General features: G+C 50.0%; 2 protein-coding genes across 2 annotated transcripts; one reads left to right on the top strand and one right to left on the bottom strand.

Annotated features, from left to right (window-relative positions):
- Nucleotides 1-6: 6 nt before the first annotated feature.
- FITM2 (fat storage inducing transmembrane protein 2) lies at nucleotides 7-3,907 on the top strand. Its single transcript, XM_017733019.1, has one exon. It carries the CDS (start codon nucleotides 1,116-1,118, stop codon nucleotides 1,851-1,853), a length of 738 nt encoding a protein of 245 aa, XP_017588508.1. The 5' UTR covers nucleotides 7-1,115; the 3' UTR covers nucleotides 1,854-3,907.
- Nucleotides 3,908-11,696: 7,789 nt separating this feature from the next.
- GDAP1L1 (ganglioside induced differentiation associated protein 1 like 1) lies at nucleotides 11,697-24,873 on the bottom strand. The gene is made up of 6 exons (XM_008633865.1): nucleotides 24,694-24,873; nucleotides 21,658-21,850; nucleotides 18,250-18,423; nucleotides 16,186-16,283; nucleotides 15,943-16,057; nucleotides 11,697-13,099 (listed from the first exon to the last, which is right to left on the bottom strand). The coding sequence occupies exons 1-6, from the start codon at nucleotides 24,871-24,873 to the stop codon at nucleotides 12,756-12,758; spliced, it is 1,104 nt and encodes a 367-aa protein (XP_008632087.1). The 3' UTR covers nucleotides 11,697-12,755.
- Nucleotides 24,874-24,879: the final 6 nt, after the last annotated feature.

Below are 24,879 nucleotides of genomic sequence, written 5' to 3' on the forward strand. Positions count from 1 at the left end.
TCCCTACAAATTCCTTGCCTCCTGGTTTGTCAGCAGTAACCTTGGTGGCCTTTTTTGCATTTTAAATAAAATGGGAGGTTTATTTTCAATTACTATTCCATGGTAGCCTCTGTAGTTGCCACGCAGGCATCAATTCTCCTGTAAAATTAAAGAGTGAAGGAGGTACTCAAAATCCTGGGCAAGGCCCTGACAGGTTTTTTGGGGTCATAAGGAAGGTGCAGAACTCTAGACTGGTTTGGCTTGGCCTTTGATGCTCAGGTGGGGATTAAATGATGACTGTGTGTGTCTGGCCATAGCTCAGCCATGGAGCAGAATTCAGTTCTCTGTTTTCTAACTGGACTCTGGGTAACAAAGGGGCTTCACCTCTCCCACCAGCTGATTGGAAGCAAGCTCCACTGGAAGGTGCTGATGGGAGAAACAAGATCCTGGACTGTGGCCTCCTTAACTCATTAATAAAATCACTTACACATGCTCTAGTTTTAAGATTTGAAAAGAGAACTAGTTACATGATACTGTCTTCTGTTAAACAAGATATCAGCACATCGTCAGCTGATTTTCAAGATTTTATGGGCGTGACAGCAGAAGTTTTCAGGGCAGAGAGTGAATTTAGAGATGGAAGGATTTCTGTATGCCAAAAGAAGGCTTTAATGAATTGAAAGGACAGTAAAGGAACAGGCACATTGTGCTGCTTCATTTATTTAGAAGGACATGAGAGAGGAAAAGCTTCACAGGCTGATCAGGGGAAAGAGCCAGTCCTTCTGGCTATCTTAAGAGGTTGAGGTTGTGAAAGGCTTTGTAAGCAAGGATAATTGAGATGGTGGAAGAATCAGAGAAGGGGTTACTGTGGCCAGGGTAGCAAGCTAAAAATACAATCTTTGCAGCTGCATTTTGAGTAGGGCAGAGTTGAGCTGGTTTGTAGGCTATAAGTGATTGCAAAACTGAGCTGCAAGTGTGCTGCAATGAATGAGAGCTCTGGGTCCCAGGGAATGCTGCCTTGGGAACAAGTACCTGCCTAAGGAAGTATTCGGGTTTTGGGCTTGAGGGAAGTACTGGGAAGAGAGTTAAGACAGTAGCTAAGCTGTATTTTGAGGGGAGGGCACAAGTGTCTAATTTAGATGGTTCCGAACACTGACCTTGAGCACTCCACCACTTGCCCCATTGCTGTGGCGTCTCACACGTGCTTGTGTCTCCTCTGCCTTTCCTCTGCCAGATACTTCGTGAAGGTGGCCTGGGCTTGGACGCTGTGGCTGCTGCTGCCCTTCATCGCCCTCACCACGTACCAGCTGGCCCGGAGGCAGTTCCGGTACGGCCGCACCAAGAGCGCGCTGCTGGTGCTGCGGCGCCTGAGCGCGCTGCTGGTGGGCACGGCCGTGTGGTACCTGTGCACCGAGCTCTTCGTGTACGTGGAGAACCTCACCGGGGAGTGCTCCATCCAGGGCAAACCCGGCCAGCCCCGCCGGCTCTACGCCTCCAAGCGGGAGTGCCGCCAGGACAGCGGCGTCTGGAACGGCTTCGACATCTCGGGGCACTGCTTCCTGCTCTCGTACTGTGCCATGATGATCCTGGAGGAGGTGGCTGTGCTGGAAGCGCTGTCCATGGACCACAGCTCCAAGCTGCGTGTGGTGGTCAACGTCCTGTTTGTTTCCCTGTGTTCCCTCACCGTGATCTGGGTGTTCATGTTCCTCTGTACTGCGCTGTATTTCCATGACTTCAGCCAAAAGCTTCTCGGTGTGCTGATAGGTCTGTCAGCTTGGTATGGGACATACAGATTTTGGTATTTAAAGCCCTTTTCTCCTGGACTACCTCTTCCAAATATATCTTTGAGTTCAAAGAAATACAGCTATAGCAGATAAAAGAAGGTTTGAAATGTTTGGGATTTTGCTTTCAGTACTGGAGTAGTTGAATGTAGAAATGGTTACTGTATTTCCACTGTAAGGAACAAGGTGATGGGTTGGAGGAAACCAGATCTGTACTAGCCATTGGCTGGCAGGTGGTAATGAGCTTCTTCCCTGGGAGAAGAAAAAACATTGGTGTTGGAAGAGGTCTGCTCTTGTTTAGGAGCTGACAACTGGCATTATCAGCAGAGAAATCAGAAGCTGAATCTCTTTCTCTTACTAATGAATGGAGAAGCAGACCCAAGGCTAAAAGAGGCCTTTGATGTTTGGGAGCGTGGTTTATCTCAGTTAATTCTCCCTCTTCCTTTTTGAATTATGTCGAGATATTGTGGATGATCCAAACCTCATGCTTTTTTCAATGTTCCTATTTGTATTGCCTTATGGGAAAGCTCTAATAATCACAGTGCTGCTAAGCATTGCAAAAATATCAATTCTTGTGAAAGCAGTTCTGTTGTGAAACTGGAACATCGCACGTTCTCAAGTGTTAAAAACACTATCTTGCTAGAAATGCCTCATTACTGCCTGCACCTTTTGCAACAGAGAGTAATCTGAGATGCAATGTCTTAAGCAGACTGTGACTTTAAATTCATGCCTGCCTCCGAAAAGGAAACTCTTGAAAAAACAAGCCTTAACTTTCTCCTTAGGTAAAGTAGATGTAATAATATTTTGTCATTTTATTCTTGACACTAAAAAACCCAAACTCCTTTCTGTTTTGCTAAAAAGTCTAGTATGAGGATTGAGATTTTAATTTTTTAAAAATCTAATCCATTGCACACTTTGCAACAACAAATTCCTTGGGTTTGTTCACAAGTTCAACAAGAACAACAGTGGAATTCTGGTGTTCAGAACAAGCTAGCTTATCCCGCTATTTCCCAAATAGTCTGCTTGATAATGAGTGAAATGCATTGTTTATCCTGGGAGCTGCAAAGCAGAATGTGCTTGAAGCAATATTTATTCTTGCAATACCAATAAGCTATTTAATTTTGATTGCACATAAAGCTGTGGCCACTTTTGATGTGGCTGGAAACCCACTACTGAATAAAACCCTGCTATGAGATAATGAATAGGGGTGAGATGGGTTTGCTCATCGTTATCAGTCAGATGTTTAGCATAGGTTTTATCTCAAAAAGCTTTTTATTATTTCATAAAGGTTCATTCATGATGCAGTTGCACGAAGTGTGTTTGACAGTGATGACAGGACAGCCAGGAGGGTCTGTGGGCAAGGCTGTGGGTCACCTCCACTGACCCTACAGTGGGGTCGCTCAGACTCCAAGGTGACTTTTTCTGGATACAGGGTGGGATTCTCCACAGATCAATCCTGGCACATTTTGCCATCTCAACATCTCTCTTCCAGCAAGAGAGTGGAAGCATTTGCAATTCCTACAGCAGTGTTAGCTCCACGCTCTGGTCTGCCTCTAAGGAGAGCTAAATTCACTGGAATTTCCACTGAATTTGGTGGCAGGTGGGAGTTGTGTGTCCTTAGAACAAATCACCTCTCAGAAAGAAGCTGTCCAGGGGGTTATGTATTTTCTGTCAAGCTGCTCTTGGTTTTATATTAAATTGCCTTTTAAGCTGACTCTTTGAAAATTGCACTGATTAACTCATATTGGGTTTAACTAAATTTGTTTAAACAATGCAAATTTATTTGCAGACACTCTTTTGATGTAATTTAAGCCTGCTCCCAACAGAGCTAAGCTAGACCGCAAGCCACTTTCACCATGAAAAAGGATTATATACCCAGAAGGTTTTATGATTAATTTCATTAAGGTTCTATTTTAGGTTATCTTTATGTAACTTTGCTGTATAGACAAGCCCTTGGAACAGGAAATGTTGTTTACTTAAACCAACTGACTTGCTGAAATGATGTTCATTTTCACAAATGTTTTGTGCAATCACTGTGGATATTTCTGTCCACTTTAACCAGTGTCATGCAGATTATTTTTTTAAATGGAAATAAGTTAGGATACAGTTATTGTCTTATTTAAACAATGAAAAACATTTGAAAACTTTTATCAGTGTTTGTGTCTTTGAGAATCTGTTCCTCATGTCTGTAAAGATGCCATTGTTAATCTTCACTTCCCTGGACGATCCAGACCCCAGAATTTGTGTGATCAAACTGGCACTGAAGGTTCTGCACTGTTTGAAAGGGTTAACAGAGCACAGGTTCTCAGGAGTGTAGGGTTTTAGAAAGAAAACAAAACAAAAGCCATGGCTGACTAAAGCAAGTTTCCCAATGTGTGCCTGTTACACCAAGCAGTTCATTTTGTGGACATGGATGTTGGTTTATTGCAGCAGAGGGGAAGCCTAATCCACTGAAATGTGTGGGGAAATTCCCATGGGCTGATACTGCTTGGGAGTTTGGAAATCTTGGTGTCTTTCTCAGTACCCAGACACCATGGGCCAGCTCTTGGTGCACAATTCCCTTGTGCTCCAGAGCTTTACTTGTGCTTTTTGACTCTACTCCAGAGTAGGAATCTGCTTCCTTGTACTTCAGCTGGAAACTAAAGGTTGCAAATTTTTTCATTCTCATATTTGCCATCACATTTATCTGACTTCCTTTTCTCTCCCAAATACACTTTTATCATTAAAATAAAAATTGCAGCCTCTCCACAACAGATTTGCAGCCAAAGAGAAAAAGTGCTGGGAGCAGCTGGATTTGGTATCCTTTGCCAAAGGCACAAATCAGCTCTCAACAGGTGTTACTGGTTTGTTTCATGTGTTGGGGTGGAGTTTTTTTGCTTTTCTGCGTTAAAGTATTCCTGTTGTTCTCACAGAGCTGTCTTTCTGTCTCTAGAATTAGCTAGGGAATTTTTGCCTCCAATACTTCACATATTTCAACATCTGTCTGTTAATTTATCATTGCCTGTGTTTGGCCTATTTTGTGGGCCCTGTTTAATGTTTAATGGTTCTTTCACAGAAGCAGCATTTGGCCTGACTGCTGTGGCCAGGGCAGGTCTTGGTGCCTTGAACATTTTCCTCTGCTGGGAACAGGTAGAACAGTGGGAAGGAAAACTGCCTTAGGATTCATTTCACTCTTCACTTACCTGGGACTCTTTCAAATGTTTGCGTCACTGGAGGCGAGATCAGGCGAACAGGAAAGTTGAGGTCTTTCATAAGAGCCATGTGAGCAGCTCAGACTTTAAACATGTCTGAACCCAGGGTTTGATTGTTCCTCCAAGTTTGTTCTAAGCAAATGTGATCCATGAATGCTTCACTGGTGCTAAATGATAGTCCTGGTTTCCCAATTTATGTGTGTGTGCTGAAACTTGGGTTGTGGGTGGCTGCAAAAAAAGAATCCTGTTTTCTGTTTTCGTGTGTGGCAATTGGTGGCAAAGTGAGAAACACCCAGCTATGCCCTGAGGCGCACTTTAATGGAACAAAGTGCTGAGATATTTTAAATATTTTGGAAAATCAGTCTTTAGTTGTGAACACAAATCTATGGTCACTTCATGAAATATTATCTGATTTTTCCACTGTAGCTTAAAGTAGCTCCTTGCAGCTTCTCTGCAATAGGCCTTTTCCAGCTCTTTGATCACCCTGTGCTATCTCCTTTTGCTCAGAAACCTGTTTCCTAGAATTATTTCTTTTCATAGCTTCATCTCTCCTCCTGGAGCACAGATTAGTAATAAATGCTCTTTACCTCTGCTGGATGCGTGCTCTCTCTCAGTATTTTGCCTTCCCTTCTTTGAGGTATTTTGCAAAGCTTAAGATGAAAGTAATTAATAGATACAAAAAGGCTGTTGTGACTCTGAACTGATGTTTAACTGTTGTTAAACAGAGCTGCTCTGTCACTGTACTGGTGGAAAACCTGAAGAAAAGCACGTGGTTTATTTATTGGAGCAGAACTGCACCTGATGTGCTTGAGCTCCAGGAAGGAAAGAGGTGATGTGACAGCAGAGCTCGATGCATTAGGAGAGTTACCTTTGTCCTTCTCTTGGGGAGCAGGCACTCACTTCAGTGAAGGGTACTTTCACCCAGGTGCTTAGCAGGAAATTATTAATTTGGATATGGGAAGGGTGCCTTAGTGATTAAATGAAATATGGAATCAGAGCATGAAGTTTACAAGCTGGAAAAGCAGAGATGGAAATGGCCATCAAGGTTGAGTGCAGTCCATGAAATCTCAGGCAATTATGTAATATTTCATCTGAAATGTTATTTTTTTTAAACTACCCCCTGTCCATCACAAAACAGAGGCAATGCCATGTGCTTGTAACGAGCCACATAACTTCTCTGTAAAGCTTTGGGACTATAACATGGCACAGGAAATAAGCAGTAGGGGAAGAGCTTTACCAGTCTTTCAGGAGTGTTGGGTATCATGGGAAAGCAGCACTTGGAAAAATGCCCTTTCACTGTTGTGCTCTTCCTGGCAATGTGTCCAGTGGCAGGGGATCTGTGGCAGAACTGAGGATCCCCCCCAGTGGTGAAGGCTGAAGAAAGGAAAATGCGGAACAAGAATAAATACAAACGATTACTTTTTTCTCACATCTCCGAAGCCTTTTCCCATGTCCAGTCTGGGTTAATTTTGCAGGTCTGGGCTGTGTATTCCCTCAGTCATGGTTGATGTCAGAGCAGGAACTAGGCATATCCTCAGTGTAAATGTCAGCTCTTCTGAAATGCCTTCCCTGGGTCCTGCCCTGCCTGCAGAGCCTTCCCATCTCACGGGGACTGCACTGAGAGGTCACACGTGGTGTGACCGTAGCTGGGACAGGCTTAACCTAGCTGGGAAAGGCTTAACCTAGCTGGGAAAGGCTTAACCTAGCTGGGACAGGCTTAACGTAGCTGGGACAGGCTTAACGTAGCTGGGACAGGCTTAACGTAGCTGGGAAAGGCTTAACCTAGCTGGGAAAGGCTTAACCTAGCTGGGACAGGCTTAACGTAGCTGGGACAGGCTTAAGTCGTGATTCATCGCCGGGGAAAATTCAGCTAAATAGGCTGTGCCTCAGAACAGTCGACTGTGATGGAGAAAGCTGTGCTAAAGGAGTGGAAAATAAGGATGATGCTCAGCCCACAGAGCCTGTTGGCCGTATCCAAATGTGTGAATTGTTGTTCCCACACCTAGCAGGATTGTGCTGTTGGGAATGGCACCCTGGGCCTGCACTCTGCAGGTTTTGCAGGTGATGGGAGCGAGCACAGATGTGGTGTGGGCTTGGTACCGTGTCACTCTAGAGCACAGCTCTGTTGCTTCAGCTTTGTCACAGCCTGACCTGATTCAGTTTTTAGAAAAATGGGAGTGATAGATGTTTGAAGTTTTTAAGAATATATGGGTTTTTTCTGTTGATTGTCATGATTTGAAAGTTAGGAGAAAAAATCGTGCTGGGGTTTTTTAGTTTATTTTGCTCACTGGGGGTTTTTCTTTGTTGTTTTCAGAGGTTTTTTTCTTGTGTCCAAGAAAAAAAACGATTGCTGTTGGGTAGTGCTTGGATCCAAGGTCACAGAATGGAAAGAAATTGCTTCTGGTAAGCAAAAATAGAAGAGTGTTCAGGAGGCTGGCGGTGGAGTGCCATGACCTTGTGATGTAAAGAGTGTGTGCAAAACAGCACTTAACTGTGCAGGATACTTGGTTCTGTGTCAAGAACTGCCTGCAGCATTACACAGCACCCTCAAACCTGCTTACACTCTGTTCTGATTGCAAAGTAGCTTTATTTGGATAACTCTTCTGGAGCTAAAAAGGATTTAGGTCACAGGAGAGATGAGGTGCTGGTAGGAAAGGGCTGAGAAGGGGAGGCAATGCAAGTAGGGGGATGGATGGTGTTATTTTTAAAGGAATGTTTTAGAAGTCATTGATCTGTGCTGTTCGTTAAGAAGTTTTTAGCAAGATTCCATCTCCTTCCTTTCTTAGCAGTTATTCCTCAGACAGGGGGAATGGGAGGTGATGTGTTCACTGATGCAGAGCTCGACAACCCAGGGACTCCTGACAACAGGAGCGTCTCTGGGAGATGGTCACGCATTGCCTGCTCCCTGTGACAGGAGAGGGACACCAGGGAGTCCAGGAGGGAGGAAAGGGGTAGGACAGCAGAGAGGGGTAAAGAAAAAAGGGGCTGAAAGTAGATCATTGTGCAGAGGGAACAAAAAGGAAGAAAAAATGCTGTGAGCTCCTGAGAAGTGGGTGGAGGTTGACATTTTGCTTGTTGAAGCTCTTCAGCACCAAAGTGAAAAGGAAATGGAAATAATCTGCTCTCTGCAGGTAGAGCCTGGCAAGCAGCACACAGGTACTGCTGCAGTGATGGACACCTGTGTTCTGACAGAGCAATTCTTCATCCTCATTATTTATGGCATAGCTGCTATTCCTGCTTCCACTGGGAGCTGTTCAGTGCAGGCTGTTTTCTCTCTGTTTAATCCTCCAGAGGAAAGCGAGCTAAAAGGAGAATGAAAGACGATAGTGAAATGTCCTTTGGGCACATTTGGGGATCAGCACCAGGGGAAAACCAGGAAATGTGTTTGTCATGAATGTGCTTTATCAGAGAATCCAAGTTCCTGTGTGTTTTCATTACTGCTCATAACCTTAGATTTAGAATTACAAATGGCTGGGTCTGAAACACCTGCAATTTGGCCACTGAGGCCATGCTTTAGGAAATCTTTCAAGGATACAAGATCTGTTCCTGTTCACTGCATACACAGATGTTTTCAATCTCATGCACACCTGTGGATTTGAACTTTTCCCTGGGCACTGCTGCTGAACTGGGGATTTTATTCTGTCCCACCATGGCAGAAGGAGCTTTTCTACAGACTTCTGTAACAACAGCAGCTTTGCTGTGAATGGAAATGGCCCTATTTTCCTCAGCAATGCCACAGGAAATTGCAGGTTTGGGGTTACAATAGTCAGCTCTTTGGTTGTACATCCTGTTACTTTGGGGTTTTTGTTTTTAATTTCATATTATCATATTTTATATTATCCCTGGCCATCTCAAAATACCATATTCATATTATCCCATATATCTTTCAGCAACCTGAGGGATTTAGTTGCTGTCATTGCCTGCATTGTGGATCCAGTCTGGGCAGTTTTGGCTTTGATCCTTATGATGGCAGTGAATGCCACCAAACACAACCTGATGTTAAATATTTTCACAAGCTTTAATATTTTCTGTTTGGTGTTTTGTGAGGAAATCCTTCATTTACTTTCACAGCAGAAAGGAAGGAAGGAGCAGCTCTTACACCTCCCCTCTTCCCTCTGTAGCCTGAATTCCGAAATTGCAGCTGGGTGGTAAGGATGGTTTTTTCATTCAAAAACAGAGGAACACTCGGCAAATAAATTCTGACGGGGCCACCAAATGGTCACCAAATAGATATTCTTAGGCAGCTCTTGATCTCAATTTCTTTGGCAAGTTGTGAGAGGCTCTGTGGTGTGTTCCCTGTCCTCTGGCCAGCTTGGTGTTGAAATCCTTTATTCTGCATGGAGAGGTCTCCTCCATCCCTTGCCAAGCAAAGGAAAATGCTGCCAGCCAGCAGTAAGGCTGACGTGTACGTTTTCAATTTTCATAACTGAGTCTTTTGAGCAAATCCTGTAGGAATAAAAAGATTTCAGAAGCTGCAGCTCTGCAAATGTGACCACTGGGAGCCCGTTAAACAGGAGGCTTGGGAGGCAGGAGGGAGAGACTCTGTCATGAACCTGCATCTCAGGGGTGCTTGGACTTGACATAAAGCCTGTGATTTTCATGCCTCTGATAATGAGAAGTTCCACACTTCAGCACAGATACAGATTTTAAAGCACCGAGGTGCCTTAAAGCACATTTGTCTCTAAAACTCAGGGATTTCAAAGGATAAAAATTTGCTTGGGTAAATAAATACATCTCGAGTAAAGAAGGACCCTGGCCGGGGTTGGGTCAGGTACACAGAAATGCTGGGTGCCGGATGCAGCAGGAGCCATTTCCTCTTGTCTAAAATATAAAATAGCACCTCTGAGGTGCCTCACCTTGCTGCCTTTCCCCTTGGGCGCTGCTGTTACCCCACACCTTGCTGAGAGCAAAGCATAAAGTCCCGGAGTGAGAAAACAGATTTTTGCCATCATTTTCATGTTTCTGTGTACAGAACATGCCCTGGGCAGTGAACATGGGGCCAGTGCCTGGCTCATGACCAGGTTGTACAGTGGGTTCCCCTTTGCAGTGGAACTGGAGCAGAAAAGGTCTGATCAGGCTGAGATCCGTCGGAGCAAGAGCAACTTTTTATGATGCCAGCCTGTAATCACCACAGGGCTGCTTACAGCAACGGGCTAATCTGGATTGATCGGGGCTCTGACATTTGTTCCGTGGGATGTCGAACATCAATCCAGCCCCTGCCTGCCACAGTAATTGTCTTTTATCACTCTCGCTGATTGCTTTTCCCTGGAGCAAAGTCCTGGTACTTTTTCATTACAAGGGCAGGAAAACAAGGCTTGGTGACAGGGAGTGGCACCAATTTTTGCCCTTTTTTTTTTTTTTTTTTAAATTTGGTGCAGAGCAAAGGCTTATTATTGACTGTATCTAGCTGAGAACCTGTACAAAATCCACCAGTACAGCATCTGTGGCTCCCCAGCAGCCCACAGTGCAACACTGATGACAGCTCTTGTTCGTGCCTTGCTCCAGCTACTGGACCTGTCTGGCTTCCTTGTAACAGTTGCATTTCAACAGTGTGCTCCAAGCAAAACACACATTTATTTTCTCCAGTGTTTAGAGGTCTGATTTGCACCATGACTTTAAATTTATTCTGTGGTTTGAAGTACAAAAATAAATAAAATCAAGGAGCAAAGTAACCAGCAGCAGGCTTGCTAAGCAGCTTCCCTCTGCCTCATTGTTGGGCTGAAATCCTAGGAATGGAGGAAGTATTTGCTCTCCTTCCCTCTGGGTTTCGTGGCCTTGGACCCTGTTAATGTTCTTTTCTACACCAGATTTCTGCATTTTATCAGCTTTTGGAAATCACCAGCGAGTGTGTGTGTAGGACAAACAAAGGTAAAAGGATGAAATCCTGGTAAGGGTTTCATGTTGGTGTATCTTTATAAATCTTTCAGGGGGGTTCATCACCAGCTAATTGACCAAAGAGAGGATGACCCACAGTTCATTTTCTTACACCTTTCAGATTCAGCGAAAGGAGGAGGTCAGGGCACCCAACCGCCCTCCCTCTCCAAACAGAAGGAAAAGAACTATTTCTTCTGAAGTCACTGATTCCACGAAGCAAATACTGAATGTATTTGAGAGAACGTGTGTCTGCAAGGTGTCACTCAGCAGCCTCAGCTGCAGGAACAAGGTATGCACGTGCAGGTGGTGGATTTGGGTTCCCACACACCAATTTTAAGTGTGGCCCTAACCACAGGGAGGTAACGAGATGACACAGAGCCTCTGCAGCTCTACAGAGCCTGTTGTATTCCAGAAGTCTGTCAGGCCAGCCTTATGGAAAGCACTGTATAAATGTGTGCCTTTTGCACTCTCTCCATGCTTATCCCTGGTAATTCCTGCTAAATATTCCCAGTTCTATGGCTGCCAGGTTGTACCAAAAGCTCCTGGGGAAAGCTTGCTGCTTTCAAGCACATAAAGATAACTTTTGAATCAGAGGCAAATGCAAGTCCTATTCTTTCAGCCACACTTGGCATACGTTCCCAAGCCCCGAGATGCAGCATGGCTCACAGGGATCACTGGAGTGCCTGGAAAGCCAGCAGGCTGAGTGCTTACAGAAATTAGTGCTTGGAAGAGGAATACGTATAATTTCCATGCAAGTTTTATACCAATGCAGTACATGGGCCAAAGCACAAACCACCTGCACATCCCACTGCCCTCGGGCATGCCTTGCACTAGGACCAGAAGGATGTGGAACACATTTAGAGATGCGAAGCCATTACTCCTCCCATATGGTTTATTGAGAATCTCAGTTTCCAAAGCATGAGTAGCAGTGAGGCCCGTTATTCTTTCCAGCATGCAAAAGGCACAAGAAAGTCATCAATGTGATTCTGTGCAAAGTGTCCCTAAGAAAACACACAGCGAGGAAATGACAGAAAAGAGCCCCGGATGGAAGAAAGCCAAAGCACCTTCAGGAAAGTGCTGAAAAGTTCTGAAAATGGTTGTACTTTTTCAGAGTCCAAATATGCTCAGTTGGTGAAAGATGCTTTGCAAATCCGTGAAAGAAAACTCAAGAGACAGAGCCAAAAAGGCTTAAAACAATAATGTCCTTCATGTGCCAGAATTCAGGATGGAAGTCAAAATGATTTATCTCAAGAAAAAAGTGCGGCAGTTAAAGACAGACATTAAATTCTTTAAAAAAAAAGCCCACCAAAACCAGACGTAGAAAGTGGATACATTCTAAGAGCAGCTCAATAAAAAATATTCCTTTTAATGAAAATAATTTTTTAAATGGATACTTGAAGAACAGAAATCCACCTTGACTGTGACCAGCTACTGCACCCTGCTCCCAGGAAAGCCTCTGAGCACAACAACACAACACCTTCTAGAAGAAGAAAGTCCCCACTACCTGCATGTGTGAAATGTGGCCAGTGAACAGTTTGGAAAAACAAATGTACAGGATCAAGAATCCAAGTCCCATTAGTCAACTTGGGTGTCGGGAAGCCTCCTGGGATTCCTGTCTCTCCCACTGGAGCTGGCTGGTGCTGGAGGCAGTGCCGCTTCCCGGTGGGCACGGCTGAGCCCGTGAACCCTTGAGCCTCTCGCTGGAGTTGAATACTTAAACCTAAAAAAGGCATTTACAAGTTGATGCTTTTGTTGTTGTTGTTGTTGTTGTCTTATTTCCTTGCAGTATAGGTTTCTACTTCTAGACTATGGAATGTTACATTAAACAATATAATTATTCATTACCTTGCTTCAAATTTCATTACAGTTACTGAGGCTTCATCATAATTTCACACAGCACAGAGACACCAAACTAAACACCAAGCAGTCTGCACTAGATGTATTTTTTCTTTAAGTACCAATAAGCAAAATATCCCATTCCCCCCAGAGATCCCATCAGGAAGGAGGCTCCAAGGAAGGAGGGAGGTTTCCGCTTGACCAGCCTGAAGGCATTGGGTACCACTGCAGAGAGGAGCGTGGTATGTATGTCTCCCAAAACTTTCCTGAAGGCGAAGCGTTTCTGTATCCTGTCAAAGAAGGACTGTAGGTTGGGTCTGCTGCCATCTTCCCAGTATTTCTTAGAGAGTCCCAGAAACTTGAGGCGGTGCAGGGTGGCTCCTAACAAGACATCGGCCAAAGTAAAGACACATCCGCAGAGCCAAAGTTCACACTTCTGCCCTGGAGAGAGAAGAGACAGAGCAAAGGTAAGAATCCCTTGTGTGAGCACCTAAAGCTTTGCTCAAAAGGTCTGCACAGACTGGAGCATTTGTATTAGATCTGGGATGGTTTTTTCCCAGCTCTTTGATGGGCCAGGAGCTCAGACCCCATCTACCAGGTTATGGGACGGAGGGTATGGGGTGTGAGAAGCTGGGAATGTAAGATGGTAATTTATAACCCCTGTGAATATACAAATCACTGGCTGCAAAGTGGCTCTGCTGCCTCTTCCCCAAGTCAAGAGCAGCAGGAGATGGCATCCTCCTGTACCCAGGAAAAGAGCCCTTTGTCCCACTTAGGAAGATGCAGTGTAGTGACCCCTTCTGCTGTGTCAGTGCTCGGGGAGAGCAGCAGTGTTTGCCCTTGGCTGCACCCGGAGCTGCTTCAGGAGTGTCACGTCAACTTGTCCTATTTTAGGGATGTGAGAAATCCTCAGGAATCAAAACCATTTGCTAGATGGCCTGGCTGCTCTCCCTTGTGTGCTGCTGGGGAGGTTCTGCCTTTGTTCTCTCTCCTGTACCAGGGACTCTGCTCCAGAACACCTAAACTGGCAGCACATCTGTGCCAAGAGCCAGGCTTTTGGGGGAGACAGAGCTCAATGTGAGCACAGGATATGAAGAAAGACATCGAAGGATTGACAGCCCCTGATAATAGGTGATCCTGGAAATGACCCCACCAGAGAGACATCCAAAAATAAAGCAAGCTGCTTTTAGGCTGGAAAAAGCATTTTCAGGCCAGGATGTTGTTAAGCACTCGCCCAGCGCCCTTTCAATACCGAGGAGCAGGGCTGGGATGGAGCTGAGGGACATGAAAGAAGGTGCAGGTAACAAAATCAGAAGGGACACAAAAATCCACCCTCAGTCAGCTTTGCTCCTAATTCCTAATTCTGGGGCTCTTCATTGTCCTGTGGCTATTATACCAGGAAAGAGAAGAGAGGCCCCAGTACAGCATCCCAGAGCAGGCACTGGTGCTGCAGGGCTGCCTGCAGGATCAGGCCAGGGCAATTAGGGGTAATTAGCAGCCCTCATTTGTAGCTGCTTGGCAGCCTGCCTAATCCTGCTGGAGGCACTGCCCGAGTGGACAGATTGCCTGTGCCTAATTAGTCAATAAATATTTTCAGTGACTAATGACTTGTGGGGGTGCTGCAGCTAGAGCTTCTTGGGTGTGGTGGGGAGCTTGTGGGTGCTTCTGCTAAGAGGTGAGGGGAGCAGGACTGAGGCAGCTGCCTCACTCCCAGGTACTGCTGCAGGTGAAAGGAGAAAGCACATGTGAGGGTGGGACTTCGGGAGAGAGCTGTGATCCACCCCTGTTCCTCCTGGCTCTGGGCTTGCACCTCTGCTGAGGTCTGGGCCTGGATATGGGCTGCCCCAGCCCCTTGCACCCCTGCCCAGCACAGAGTGGGGTGGGAGCACAGGCAAAGGCAACTCTTCTCCTTTCATCCAGAGCAGCCCCAGCTCGGATCAGCCTGTCCCAGCTCAATGGGGTGCCTGTGGCAGGGGGGTCCTGGCGTTCCTGCGGCACCTCTCACCCTCTTCCCTCCTGCATCGCCAGCAGCCTGGGCTGCGTGGGAGTAGAGCTGCTGCACTGCAGCTCCTGGGAAGTTGCCAAAGTGGTGATCATGCCCACTGCTGAGATCCTGACCTGGCCATGAGCACGGTGTGGGAGTTCGGGGTTCTGGAGCAGAGGGCAGGAGCAGCAAACAAGGACTGAAGGCATTGGAGCACCTGTGTGCTGGCAATAGCAGCAGCAGCAGCCATCCCTGTGCTCCAGGCACCTGGGATGTCCTCCAGGGCACCTCATTAGGCTAAATTCTGCTGTGCCACCCCTCACAGCAGTTAATGAGGGTGTTTGAGAAAATTAGGGCAAGGCAGAATGCCACTGTGAGCGCATCAGGGCTCTTGGTAAATCCCCAGCCTGATGCCCTCCAGGGCCTGACCTTGACACCTCCAGTGTGGCCCCGAGAGTGACGCACGGCTCCCCACAGGCAAGGCCAGCCCCGAGGGCAGGGGCAGCTGTGGGACCATCCCCTGATTAACTGTGTCTGGGCTCTGCTCTGGATCTGGCACTGCGGCGCTGGCAGCTGCCAGCCCTCCTGGGGCTGGGGCTCTGAGCCCTGCCTGCAGTGGGGAAGAGAGGAGGAAGGACAGCGTCATCCAAGGGTGATGGGGGGACAAGCACTGCCCAGCTTTGCCCAGGCACCCCTGCCTGCCAGGCTCCCAGCACCGCGTGTTTGATGTCAGGGGTGGCCGGTGTCCCTCTCTCTTGCCTGCTGGCATTTGACGCAGGTTCTAGAAAGGCTCTCCCCTCCAGGGCCCCTCACATTCCTGGGTTTCCCTGCCCATGCTCCACTGGGATGTGTCACAGCCTGGTGATGTGAGGGGGCTTGGCTGCAGCATATGTTCCCATCCCTGCACTTTCAGCAGCCAGTGCTCCTCATGGTGCACTGTTCCCAATCTGTTCCCTCCTAAACCAGACAGAGCATCGGTTGTTGTCAGCCCCTTGCTGTAGTAGAGGGGACCTGCCATCACCCTGTGATGACTTTGGGGCTCCCAAAGAGGACCCATGAGGACAGGGATCCTGCTACCCCCTGTGACAAAGGGTGCAGGGGTGGTTTGCCAGAGGTTAGTAAGACCATGGCTGCAACAACATCAGTGTACCCAAAACCAGGAGAGCCCAGTGGCAGCCCCAAACCCACCAGTGGTTGTTCCATGGGAGTTGTTCATCGGGTACAAAGCTTTTGGCTGTTTCTGGTGTTACACCTCAGCCTCGTGTGGAAAAACACCCCATAAACACAGCCCGGTGCCTACCTTGGTACTCCAATTTTCTTTTCTCCAGCTCAGCCTCAATCTGGTCTAGCACCATCCCAAGCTCTCCAAGGATCTTCTTCAAGTAGTTCACATTATCATGCTCCAGGATCTTGGCCTGGGTAGAGAGCAGGGTTAGGATGGGGAATGGATGGATGCAGGGACACAAGGCATCAGGTGCCTACGGCAGGTCTGTGGGTCATGTCCCCCCAACACCAGAGATGTGTGTGACTTTGACCCACTCACCATGAGCTTCTTCTGCTTGGAGAGGTAAGGCTCAGACAGCTGTGGCTCCTCTTCATGGTCCAGCTTCATCAGATCCGTGGTGGCGTTAGCTAAATGTCCTGGAGGGAGACAGAGGGGCTGGGATGATCTGTGTCTGATAGCAAAGCACTTCGTCCTGCAGTCAAAATATTGCTGTAGCACCAAGAAAAAAGACCCCAGAGAGCTAAAATGGGCCAAATTCATGGCTTGCTACTCCTCTGCTGCCACATCTGAGAGCAGGTGGCTCCATCAGCCATCCCATCCACAGGGCAGTGCTGGCTCTGGGGTGTGGCCGATCCCTCTCCCTGTGGTAAGTCCCAGCCTGGGAGTTTCAGGGGGAGTTTCAGCTTTTCATTTTCCCTCCTGGATTCATATTAGAGCTGCTGGAAGTTCTGTCTGTTGCTTACTGTTTTAAGAACACCCCTGAGCTTGCCCATAACCCCTGAGCTCCATCCCCAGCAGGTTGAACCTTTGGGATGTCCGAGCTGCCTGCCCACACTTGGGTGTACATTCAGAGCAGTGTGGCACAGGAGGGGATGCCCCCTCCTGGGTGGAGCTGCCCCGCCCTGGCTTGGTGTCCAGGGATGCCCACCATGAGCATGGCAGAGATGCTCACCCTTCTGCCTCTCAGGGCCTAGGGAGGACGGGAAGGGCTTTGTGCAAAGGAGCTAACAAAGGGAAAGGAGCAGGGTGAAAGGAAGAAAAGAATACTAGAGGCAGAGTAACACCTAAGGGAAGGCATAAATTACCCAAAGTTGGGCTAATGTCTTCCTGCCAGGGACCACCTGTCTTTCCTTCCGTGTTCCCTCCAACAAGGGAGGCCTTGGCTCTGCCGGTGTGCTGGTGCAGGAGGTGCCAGGGCTGGCTGGGGTGGGAGCCAGCAGCAGGCTGTACACTGCCATAAAATGCTGAATTTCCCTGTTTTCTGCCCTGAGCTTGTGCTTGCTAAGGCTGCCAACCAGCTCTCCTGGGGCTGCAACTCAGATAGAAATCTGGATATCATCCCGATTTCATTCCACTGTTCCCCTTGGGAGAGCCTGGAACCTTGGTTCACCCTCTCCTCGGGACACAATGACATCAGTTTCCCTCAGCACCCACTGAACAGGGCAGCTGAGCCATTGCCTGGGTGCAGAAGATGTGCTTGGGAGGAAGGACCTGTTCATACCCCTCCAATGGCTTGGGGAAAATGCCACCAGTGAGGAGGTTTGGACAAAGAGATAAGCAAGGGACCTTGGCAGAGTGCTGGGGAGGCGATGTGAGGCAGACAGGGGCTGAAGCCATCACAGCAGCACCCTTTGGGGAGGGGAAGGGCTCTGGCCTGCATCAGCCCAAGGTCTGGGGGTGGAGGTGACACTTGGTGACATGAGGAAAGCTGTCTGTGATGGGTGTCAGCAGAGGCAGGGCAGACCAGCAGCTGCACCTCAGGAACTGCCTATTTCTCTTTGTGCACAAGTGCATCCCACCTCAGCAGGACCATCTGGGACCCAGGCAACCGAAGGGATGGGGGTGGGAACAGTGTTATCTAGGGGCTCAGCCTGGGGCCAGAGCCTAAAGGAAGGGAGAGACCTGGGACATGCCAATACCCTCCCGACAAGGTCGCTTTTCTGGCAAGGAATTCTCTCCAGGAGCAATCCCTGCCATTCAGTTATATTAAGCATTGTCAATGTTTCATGAGCACTTGAAGGTCAGGTACACAGACTTATGCCGATTCATCCACTGCCTGCAACTCAATCTGGCTGCACTCTCCCACCTATGCCCTTAGAGTTACTGCAGGGAGAGGGGCAAATTCCTGTGCCCCAGAAAGAGCTGAGGAGAAGAGTGCATGGCCCATGGGAGCCCAGACACCCCCTGAGTTAGGAAGCCTCTATAGGATGCCTGCAGTTCCCAGATCGGCTGTGCTTTGCCATTTCCCAGCTGTGTCCCTGCCTGCTTTGGTAGAAAGGCGAGATGAGCAGCAGGAGCACAGTGCCTGGCTGGGCTGAGGAGCCACACCGAGCCTAAAGGAGCTGGGGAGCTCTGGGCAGCTCCGCTGGAAAGGCGACTTACTGCGGATCTCAGTGGTGGCGTACTTTGGGATCATGGAGTCGGTGGTGAGCTCGGGGTGCAGGATGCAGCCGTGCGTGTAGGCGTCCATGGGGAGCGAGTCCAGCAGCTCCCGGTACTGCAGCACCCGCGAGTGCAGCAGGCTGCCCGGCTCGGGGATCAGCTGCGTGACGTTTTCTGCCAGGGCAAAGGGAAACGTGTTAGCAGGACCTGGGAGGGCTCAAGCGCTTGTTAGTGGCTCCTTAGCCCGCTCTGGACAGCAGTGTGCAATCCTGCTGAGATACCTCTGGGCAGGGCTGGCTGAGGCAGAGCATTCACTCAAATCTGTAGCTCATGCTCTGCCCTCTCCCTCCCTGATGCCCATCCTGGCCAGGAGTGCAGCCAGCCCATGCCCAGAGATGGGCAAACCCATCCCTGGAGTCAATGGAGCCAGCCCTGAGTCTCCACAGCCTCTGGATTTGTACACTGTAATTTCACATCTCTTAGGATAGGAGAACAATCTTCCTGCTCTGCAGAAACGAGCTAAAAGATGGGGATTTGAGTTTAGGATCTCCTGAGTTATATAGTTTTTACACCAGTGGCAGTGAGGTACCTCATTCTCTTGGGCTTCCTTAAAAATCCCCAAATGGGCAATGGGAGTAGATGACCAAAGGAGCCCAGTGTACCTTCCCTCCATGCTCAGCCAGTGTCTCAGCTGCAGGAACATCCCTCACCCTGGCTGGCTCCGCTCCTCCCTGCCTTGTTGGGTTTTATTCACTTTCTGTGGATGGCAGTTTGCAACATGCCTTTTATTACACTTTCAGCTCAAAATACACAGCAGGTGACACCACAAGAAGTAAAGTGTTGCTCTTGTCTCCCTCAAGAGCACCAGGTCCAGTTTTCTATGGGATCATAAATCTTTATGGTGTTGCAGAAAGCAGTTCACAGGTAGTGAGTAAATCCACCACCGGGACTCTGACTCTACTGCCAACATCCTCTCTGCAGAACTGGGCTCTCCACGTGCCGGTGTCTCCACCTCAGTTAGGTCACATTTGCAGAAGGACTTTGGCAGATGTGACCAGTGCAGCCCCTTATTTCCGGGCCTGAAGTGACAGCTGTGCTCTGCCCAGCCCTGCTGCTGGTGGCAGGAGCTGGGCTGCAGGCACGGCAGTGCCCACCTGGCAAGGATCTTGCTTTGCCATTATCGTGCCTGCTGGTGCCCATGGCTGGATAGGAGCCAGGCAAATTTGGGTACCTCCTGTATTGCAAATCTCATGGCTCTGACCTGGACTGTCCCTGCTGGAAGGCTCCACAGAGTTGTTCCCACCGATGGGCATCAGTGTCACTGTCCCCTGAGCAAGGGGAGGTTTGGGTGGCTCCTCCCTGTCCATGGGCTGCTCACTGCCTGTGTTGCCTGGGCTCTAGCTCTCCAAGCAGGGATTTTCCATCCGAGAAAAGTGACCAGATGAACAAAACAATAACTGACCTATAGCCTGTGTGCTCCTTCCACAGGGCTCCTGGCCAGTACCGACCGGCTGGGGCTGAGGCTGGGAGCAGCACATCCAGAGGGACTGCCCCATCCCGCAGGAAGATGGAGCAACCACAATGAAATAGTGGCATGCTGGCCACCAGCCCACGACCTTCAGCACATCCCAGGGAGGTTTATCATTGGGATGGTGCCTGACTTGCCTTTACATGCCACAGCAACCTGCACATACGGGCTGCTGTTGCATATAGCAGGGAGTGATGGGCTGTGCAAGGGGATGCAGACCTTGGAGGACACACTGGCCCAGGGGGAACATTGCCCTGGTCAATGCATCAGCGGTTTCTAGTGAGAAGCACCCTCAAATGTGGCTTATTGGCACCTATTGGCTATTCTGGGGAAAGGAAAATATCTCTCCACACACCACCCTTTACTGCTAGCTGGCCCCCAGTGTGTGTTAGCAGCTGAAAAAGGCCATGCTCTCAGCCCAGGGGAAAATGTAACTCAGTAAAAATACCTTGTAAAGGCCTTTTCAAACTCTACACATTTCTGCAAGGTGGCTGATTCCCCCTCAGATCAGCACTGCCACATCCTGATAATGCTTTTGGCAGCTGCATTGGTGGGCAATAGGATGGAGCAGAGCATGGAGCACGGAGTGATGCTCTGGGCCCTCTTCCCTGGAGCTTCCCCTCTCCATTTCTCAGCAAAAAGGTAAGAAACTGCACCTGGCTGGAAAATCTCAACGACAGGAGTTTCCCAGCGCTCGGGCAGCTCTGTGTCCCCCTCCTGCTGGGGACAGCCTGTTGTCACATATGTCAGACCACCTGCCCTTTGCAGAGACCAGGTGAAGTGGTGCAGGGACCGACACTCCCTGATGCTCCTTGATGCTGGGGCTGCTGCCAGGCAGGAAAGCAGCTGCCATTCCCTAGGACCTGCTGCCAGTGTGGGATTCTCCTGATGGACCCATCCCTGCTGCCCCACCGGTGAGCGAGCTTCGTGCCTCCACGGAGCAGCAGCACAGTGGCGGGGCCGGGAGAGGACAGCAGCTGAGCTGGCAAGGTGCCCTTGCTTCGGGAGCTATTTTGAGATGTTTTTGATGTCTCTGTTGCAAGGGGGATGGATGCTGGGGCGAACACTGTGATGGCACAGCCCGAGATCCCTGCTCAGCTTTGAAGCCTGCCCAGCCTGGCAGCCCCCAGGTTTGGGGGAATGAGGGGTGTGAGATGCTGGGGAGAGGCTGCTCACCGCAGCTGCTGAGCAAAGCTGACTTTGAGCTCTGTCTTGGAATCCTGGTGTGCCGGGCTCAGCAGGCCACAGGCTGCAGCCCTGCTCCAGGGGGAATATGAGCTTCCCTCTCCTGGCTGTCCCTTCCTCTGGGTTTGTGTCACATCATCCTCCCATGGTCCTCAGCACTGCTGGCTCTGTTTGACTTTAAAGAGGCTGTTTTCTCTGAGGCACAGCAGCAGCAGGGACAGCAGGATCCCCTGCCCGTGGCCAGGGGCCCAGAAATCCTTGAGGAAGGGGAAAGAGGGGCAGCAGCACACGGCTTAAAGCCACCTTCTCTCAGCAGGGCCCCTTATGGCCCCTTCATACAATTACCCAGAGCCAAAGTACAGAAGTGTTCCCACGGGCGGTGCCCCAGAGGGGACTCTGGTGAGATGCCACCATGCACCATGGGGACTGAGGGACATTGTCAGGTTTGGGAGTGTGACTTCCAGGACAGAAAGAGGGGAGTCTGAGCTACCACACCCCTCAGAGCCCTCCAGCAGGGGATTTCTGCTGGAAATTCTTCCATTTCATGGGAAAACATAGAAGTCTGGGGAGGGCTGGTGGCTTGCTGATCTTCTGGGGTGAAGACAAAACTTTAAAGGAAAAAGTGGATTCATTTAGCAAACAGCACCTGGAGTAGACACGAATTTCCTGCGAGACACACCCCACCCGTGCATTACCTCCTGTGAAGTTCTTCTCCATGTAGTCGATGATCTGGTTGTAGTCACTGATGATGTTGTCCCTGTGGATGATGACGGGCACCTCCTCGCCCAGGTTGAGCCGCATGAACCAGGGCTCCTTGTGCTCCATCAGGGGCATGCTGACGTCCCGCTCCTCGCAGGGCAGCCCCTTCTCTGCGATGACCAACCGCACCTGGGGCAAGAAGCCAGGGAAAGGGCTCAGCCCCATGCACCGAGCTGGTCCCCTGTCCCCCCTACCCCGTTACACCCCAGACCCTTCCCCAAAGCTTAAGCACAGTGACATGCCAGGATCATGTGCTTGCCCTGCAAGAAGCCAAGCAGCTGTTGCCATGGGACAGCTGCAAAATCCAGGCAGCCAAGAAAGAATTTGTTTTCCCAGCAAAGAGGGGATACCCAAACCCATCCTGTCTTTTCAGAATCATGGACCATCCTCCCTGGTCGCCGGTGGCCTGTGTGACAGGCAGAGGAGCTGGAGGGCTGAGAGCCAATCCCTCAGCAGTGGGTGGAGGGAGGCAGGAGCTCCCCAGCTGGGGGGAATGAGTGATGCTGCTGTGGATCCCAGCATAGCCCAGCACATACCTGAGGAAGAAAAGGAGGAAGAGGAGGCAGCAGAGGCTGCAGCAATGTTATGCCTTACACGTGCACCCAATGAGTCCTGCTGCCTGGCTGAAGGAGACCTGGATGCTGACTCAGGTATGTCCCACTCTCATGAGTGGACTTTGGCTTTTTGAGCACATTTTGAGCAGGGAGAAGGTTCTGTTCCATGGGAAGTTTCAGGTAGCCACTGTGACCCTGTACAGCATTCCTCCTCCTCCTCCATGATGACATCAGCTCGAGGGCACCACCCAGCACCTTCACACCTCTTGCGTCAAACCTTCTGCCTCCCCCTTCCCCTGCCACTGCCCTCTTTCAGCCCTGGGCCAGCAAGCAGCACTGCGGGGTGGGACCCACACATCTCAGGGGTGGGAAAGATGAGTCCACCCTTGCAGAGGGGCAGGAGGAGGCAGGAATGGGACTGGATGTGGGCCATCATCACCATCCCCATCCCCACCCCAATCACCAGCCCTCAGGGCTGATCTTGCTGCTCTGCTCTGTGCATGAGCCGGTGTTGAATATGCACTCAGGGATGGCATTTTAGGCTTCTGGGTTATAAAACCTGACTATTATGAACTAAGTATGTCAGACATGAAAAAAAAACCCCACAGGGGATGTGAGAAAGCCATGATTTACAGAACCACTGAATGAGGGAAAAGTACTTGTTTTCATCTGACTAGCAGCAGCTATAAATACAATTTAACATATATAAGCATTTCTGTGAGTATTTCAGAGTTCCCAGGGAATTAGTCATTAATTATTCACAGGAATGGCAAATTAATTTTTTCTTTTAAAGTCAAACAAGAGAAAGCCTGGGTCCCTCAACTCACTCCTGGCCTTTTCCTCCCAGCTGATAAATAAACATCAGCCAGTACCACCTGAGGTAACCAGCCCCAAGCTCCCTGTGCTTCCCTGTTCTGCTATCAGGAGCTGAGGCTGAAGGCCTGGCAGGAGGCAGCTGCTGGGCATGAGGCAGCCCAGGGTACCCAGTGCCTGAGGGCAAGGGGAGCCCCTGCCAGCGCCCCAAAGTGGGATGCTAGACAGGGGTGATGAAACATTCCTGGACCCCCCCCCCCAGGTGCTCTCTACACCGGGAGCATGGGTGTCATCTTGTGTAAAACTCCAAAAATCCCTTTGCAGACAAGGCCACGTCCTGCTGGGACTGAGAATCCCTCCCACAAACAGCCCTGTGCCCATGGAGGGTGGTTCCAAGCAGCTCCCGGGGCAGAACAGGAAAAGCTTTGTCTGTAGCCTGCTCCGAGCAAAACCCCTGTGCGTGGGGGTCCTGAGGAGCCTCCATTGTTCCCCACCCTGCGATGTCCATCACACCAGCAAGTGCTCTTTCCATGCAAGTGACTTCAAAACAAAGCCTGTCACAGTGCCGGTGCCAGCAGGTGCGGTGGCTCTGTGTGTCCCCTGCCCTATCCCCTGCCCTGTGTCCTGCCCCGCAGAGTGAGGTCGATTGTAGGAAACCCTGTACAAGAAGTGCCTCAACCGCTCCCTCCCTTCTGCCGGCGGCCAAACGAGCGAGACAAAAAATAACAGCAAGCGCGGGGTGCCGCGGGGAGCCGGGCACGAGCATCCCCCGCCAGTGCGGATCCGGAGCCCGTCAGTCCCGTGCTGCGGGCGGACCATGTGCAGCCACCCTGCTGCATTGGGCATCCTCCCTCCTTTGTGTCTGCACGCAGGAACGGGCATCTCTGCCCCGGCCTTCCCTCCGGGCTGTGGAGCTCGGGGAGGCCCTGGCACCGGGGAACTTGGTGTTCCGCCACCCAGCCCTCCGAATAGCCCGTTCTCCATATGGTATTAATGGCTTACGAGTGATGCGGGGTTTAGGGCCGGGGGAGAAGGTTGGGTTTGCTACTCAGCTGCTGTGCTGCAAAATGAGCATTTACTGTTGTCTGGAAAACGGGATTTCTTGCTGGGGCACCCCGGGAATAGAATTTCCAGGGCACTGCTGCAGTGTCAGGGGTGAATCATCGCTGCGTGCTGGGGTCCGGGATCCTCTCCCGGGCACCAGCCTGGCTCGGGGCTGCCTCCCCTCTCGCAGCAGCAGGGTGGTCCCGGGCCCGGCTCTGCCTTTGTCTGCGCTCCCGGCCACGCCAGTGTGGGGCTGGGAGCGAGCACAAAGCCGAGGCGGCTCCCGATGCAAGCCGTGATCCCAAAGCAAAGGCAAGATTTGGCTGAGCCCCCCCATCCTCATCCCCATCCCCATCCCTATCCCAATCCCCATCCCTCCCCAGGCAGATGCTGTTAAAAGGTACAAAGATCTGCCTGGCCACACGCTGCTGCCCCGGCCAGCCTCGGGGCCGAGACCCTCGCTCTCCCCCGAGTGCATCCATCCTCCCGAAGCAAGGGGATGCCCTGGGAACTGGAGGCGATTCTCGCCCGGGAACCCGGCCGAGCGATTGTTTTCTTTACCTTTTGTGAGCTGAACGACTGGGTCCAGTGGTACAAAACCAGTCTGTCCTGGGATTTGAGAGCGGGGTCTGTCGGGTCGTGATTTTCTTCCCTCTCCGTGGATTTCCCCGCGTTGTTCTCCAGCGCCGAGATGGGCCACCAGCTGCAGTTGCTGGGAGTAACATTATTGGGAGTCGCCATGACAGC

The sequence above is a fragment of the Corvus brachyrhynchos genome, unplaced genomic scaffold, assembly GCF_000691975.1.
Source record: "Corvus brachyrhynchos isolate BGI_N302 unplaced genomic scaffold, ASM69197v1 scaffold10, whole genome shotgun sequence".
NCBI lineage: Eukaryota > Metazoa > Chordata > Aves > Passeriformes > Corvidae > Corvus > Corvus brachyrhynchos.

What these genes read in the sequence shown, in the direction of transcription:
- FITM2 (XM_017733019.1), top strand. Translation starts at nt 1,116, where the DNA reads ATGGTTCCGAACACTGACCTTGAGCACTCCACCACTTGCCCCATTGCT.
- GDAP1L1 (XM_008633865.1), bottom strand. Translation starts at nt 24,873, where the DNA reads ATGGCGACTCCCAATAATGTTACTCCCAGCAACTGCAGCTGGTGGCCC. An exon ending in CGCCACCACTGAGATCCGCA is followed by an intron (nt 16,284 to 18,249) that starts GTAAGTCGCCTT and finishes GTCTCCCTCCAG; the next exon opens with GACATTTAGCTAACGCCACC. An exon ending in CCAAGCAGAAGAAGCTCATG is followed by an intron (nt 16,058 to 16,185) that starts GTGAGTGGGTCA and finishes CTCTCTACCCAG; the next exon opens with GCCAAGATCCTGGAGCATGA.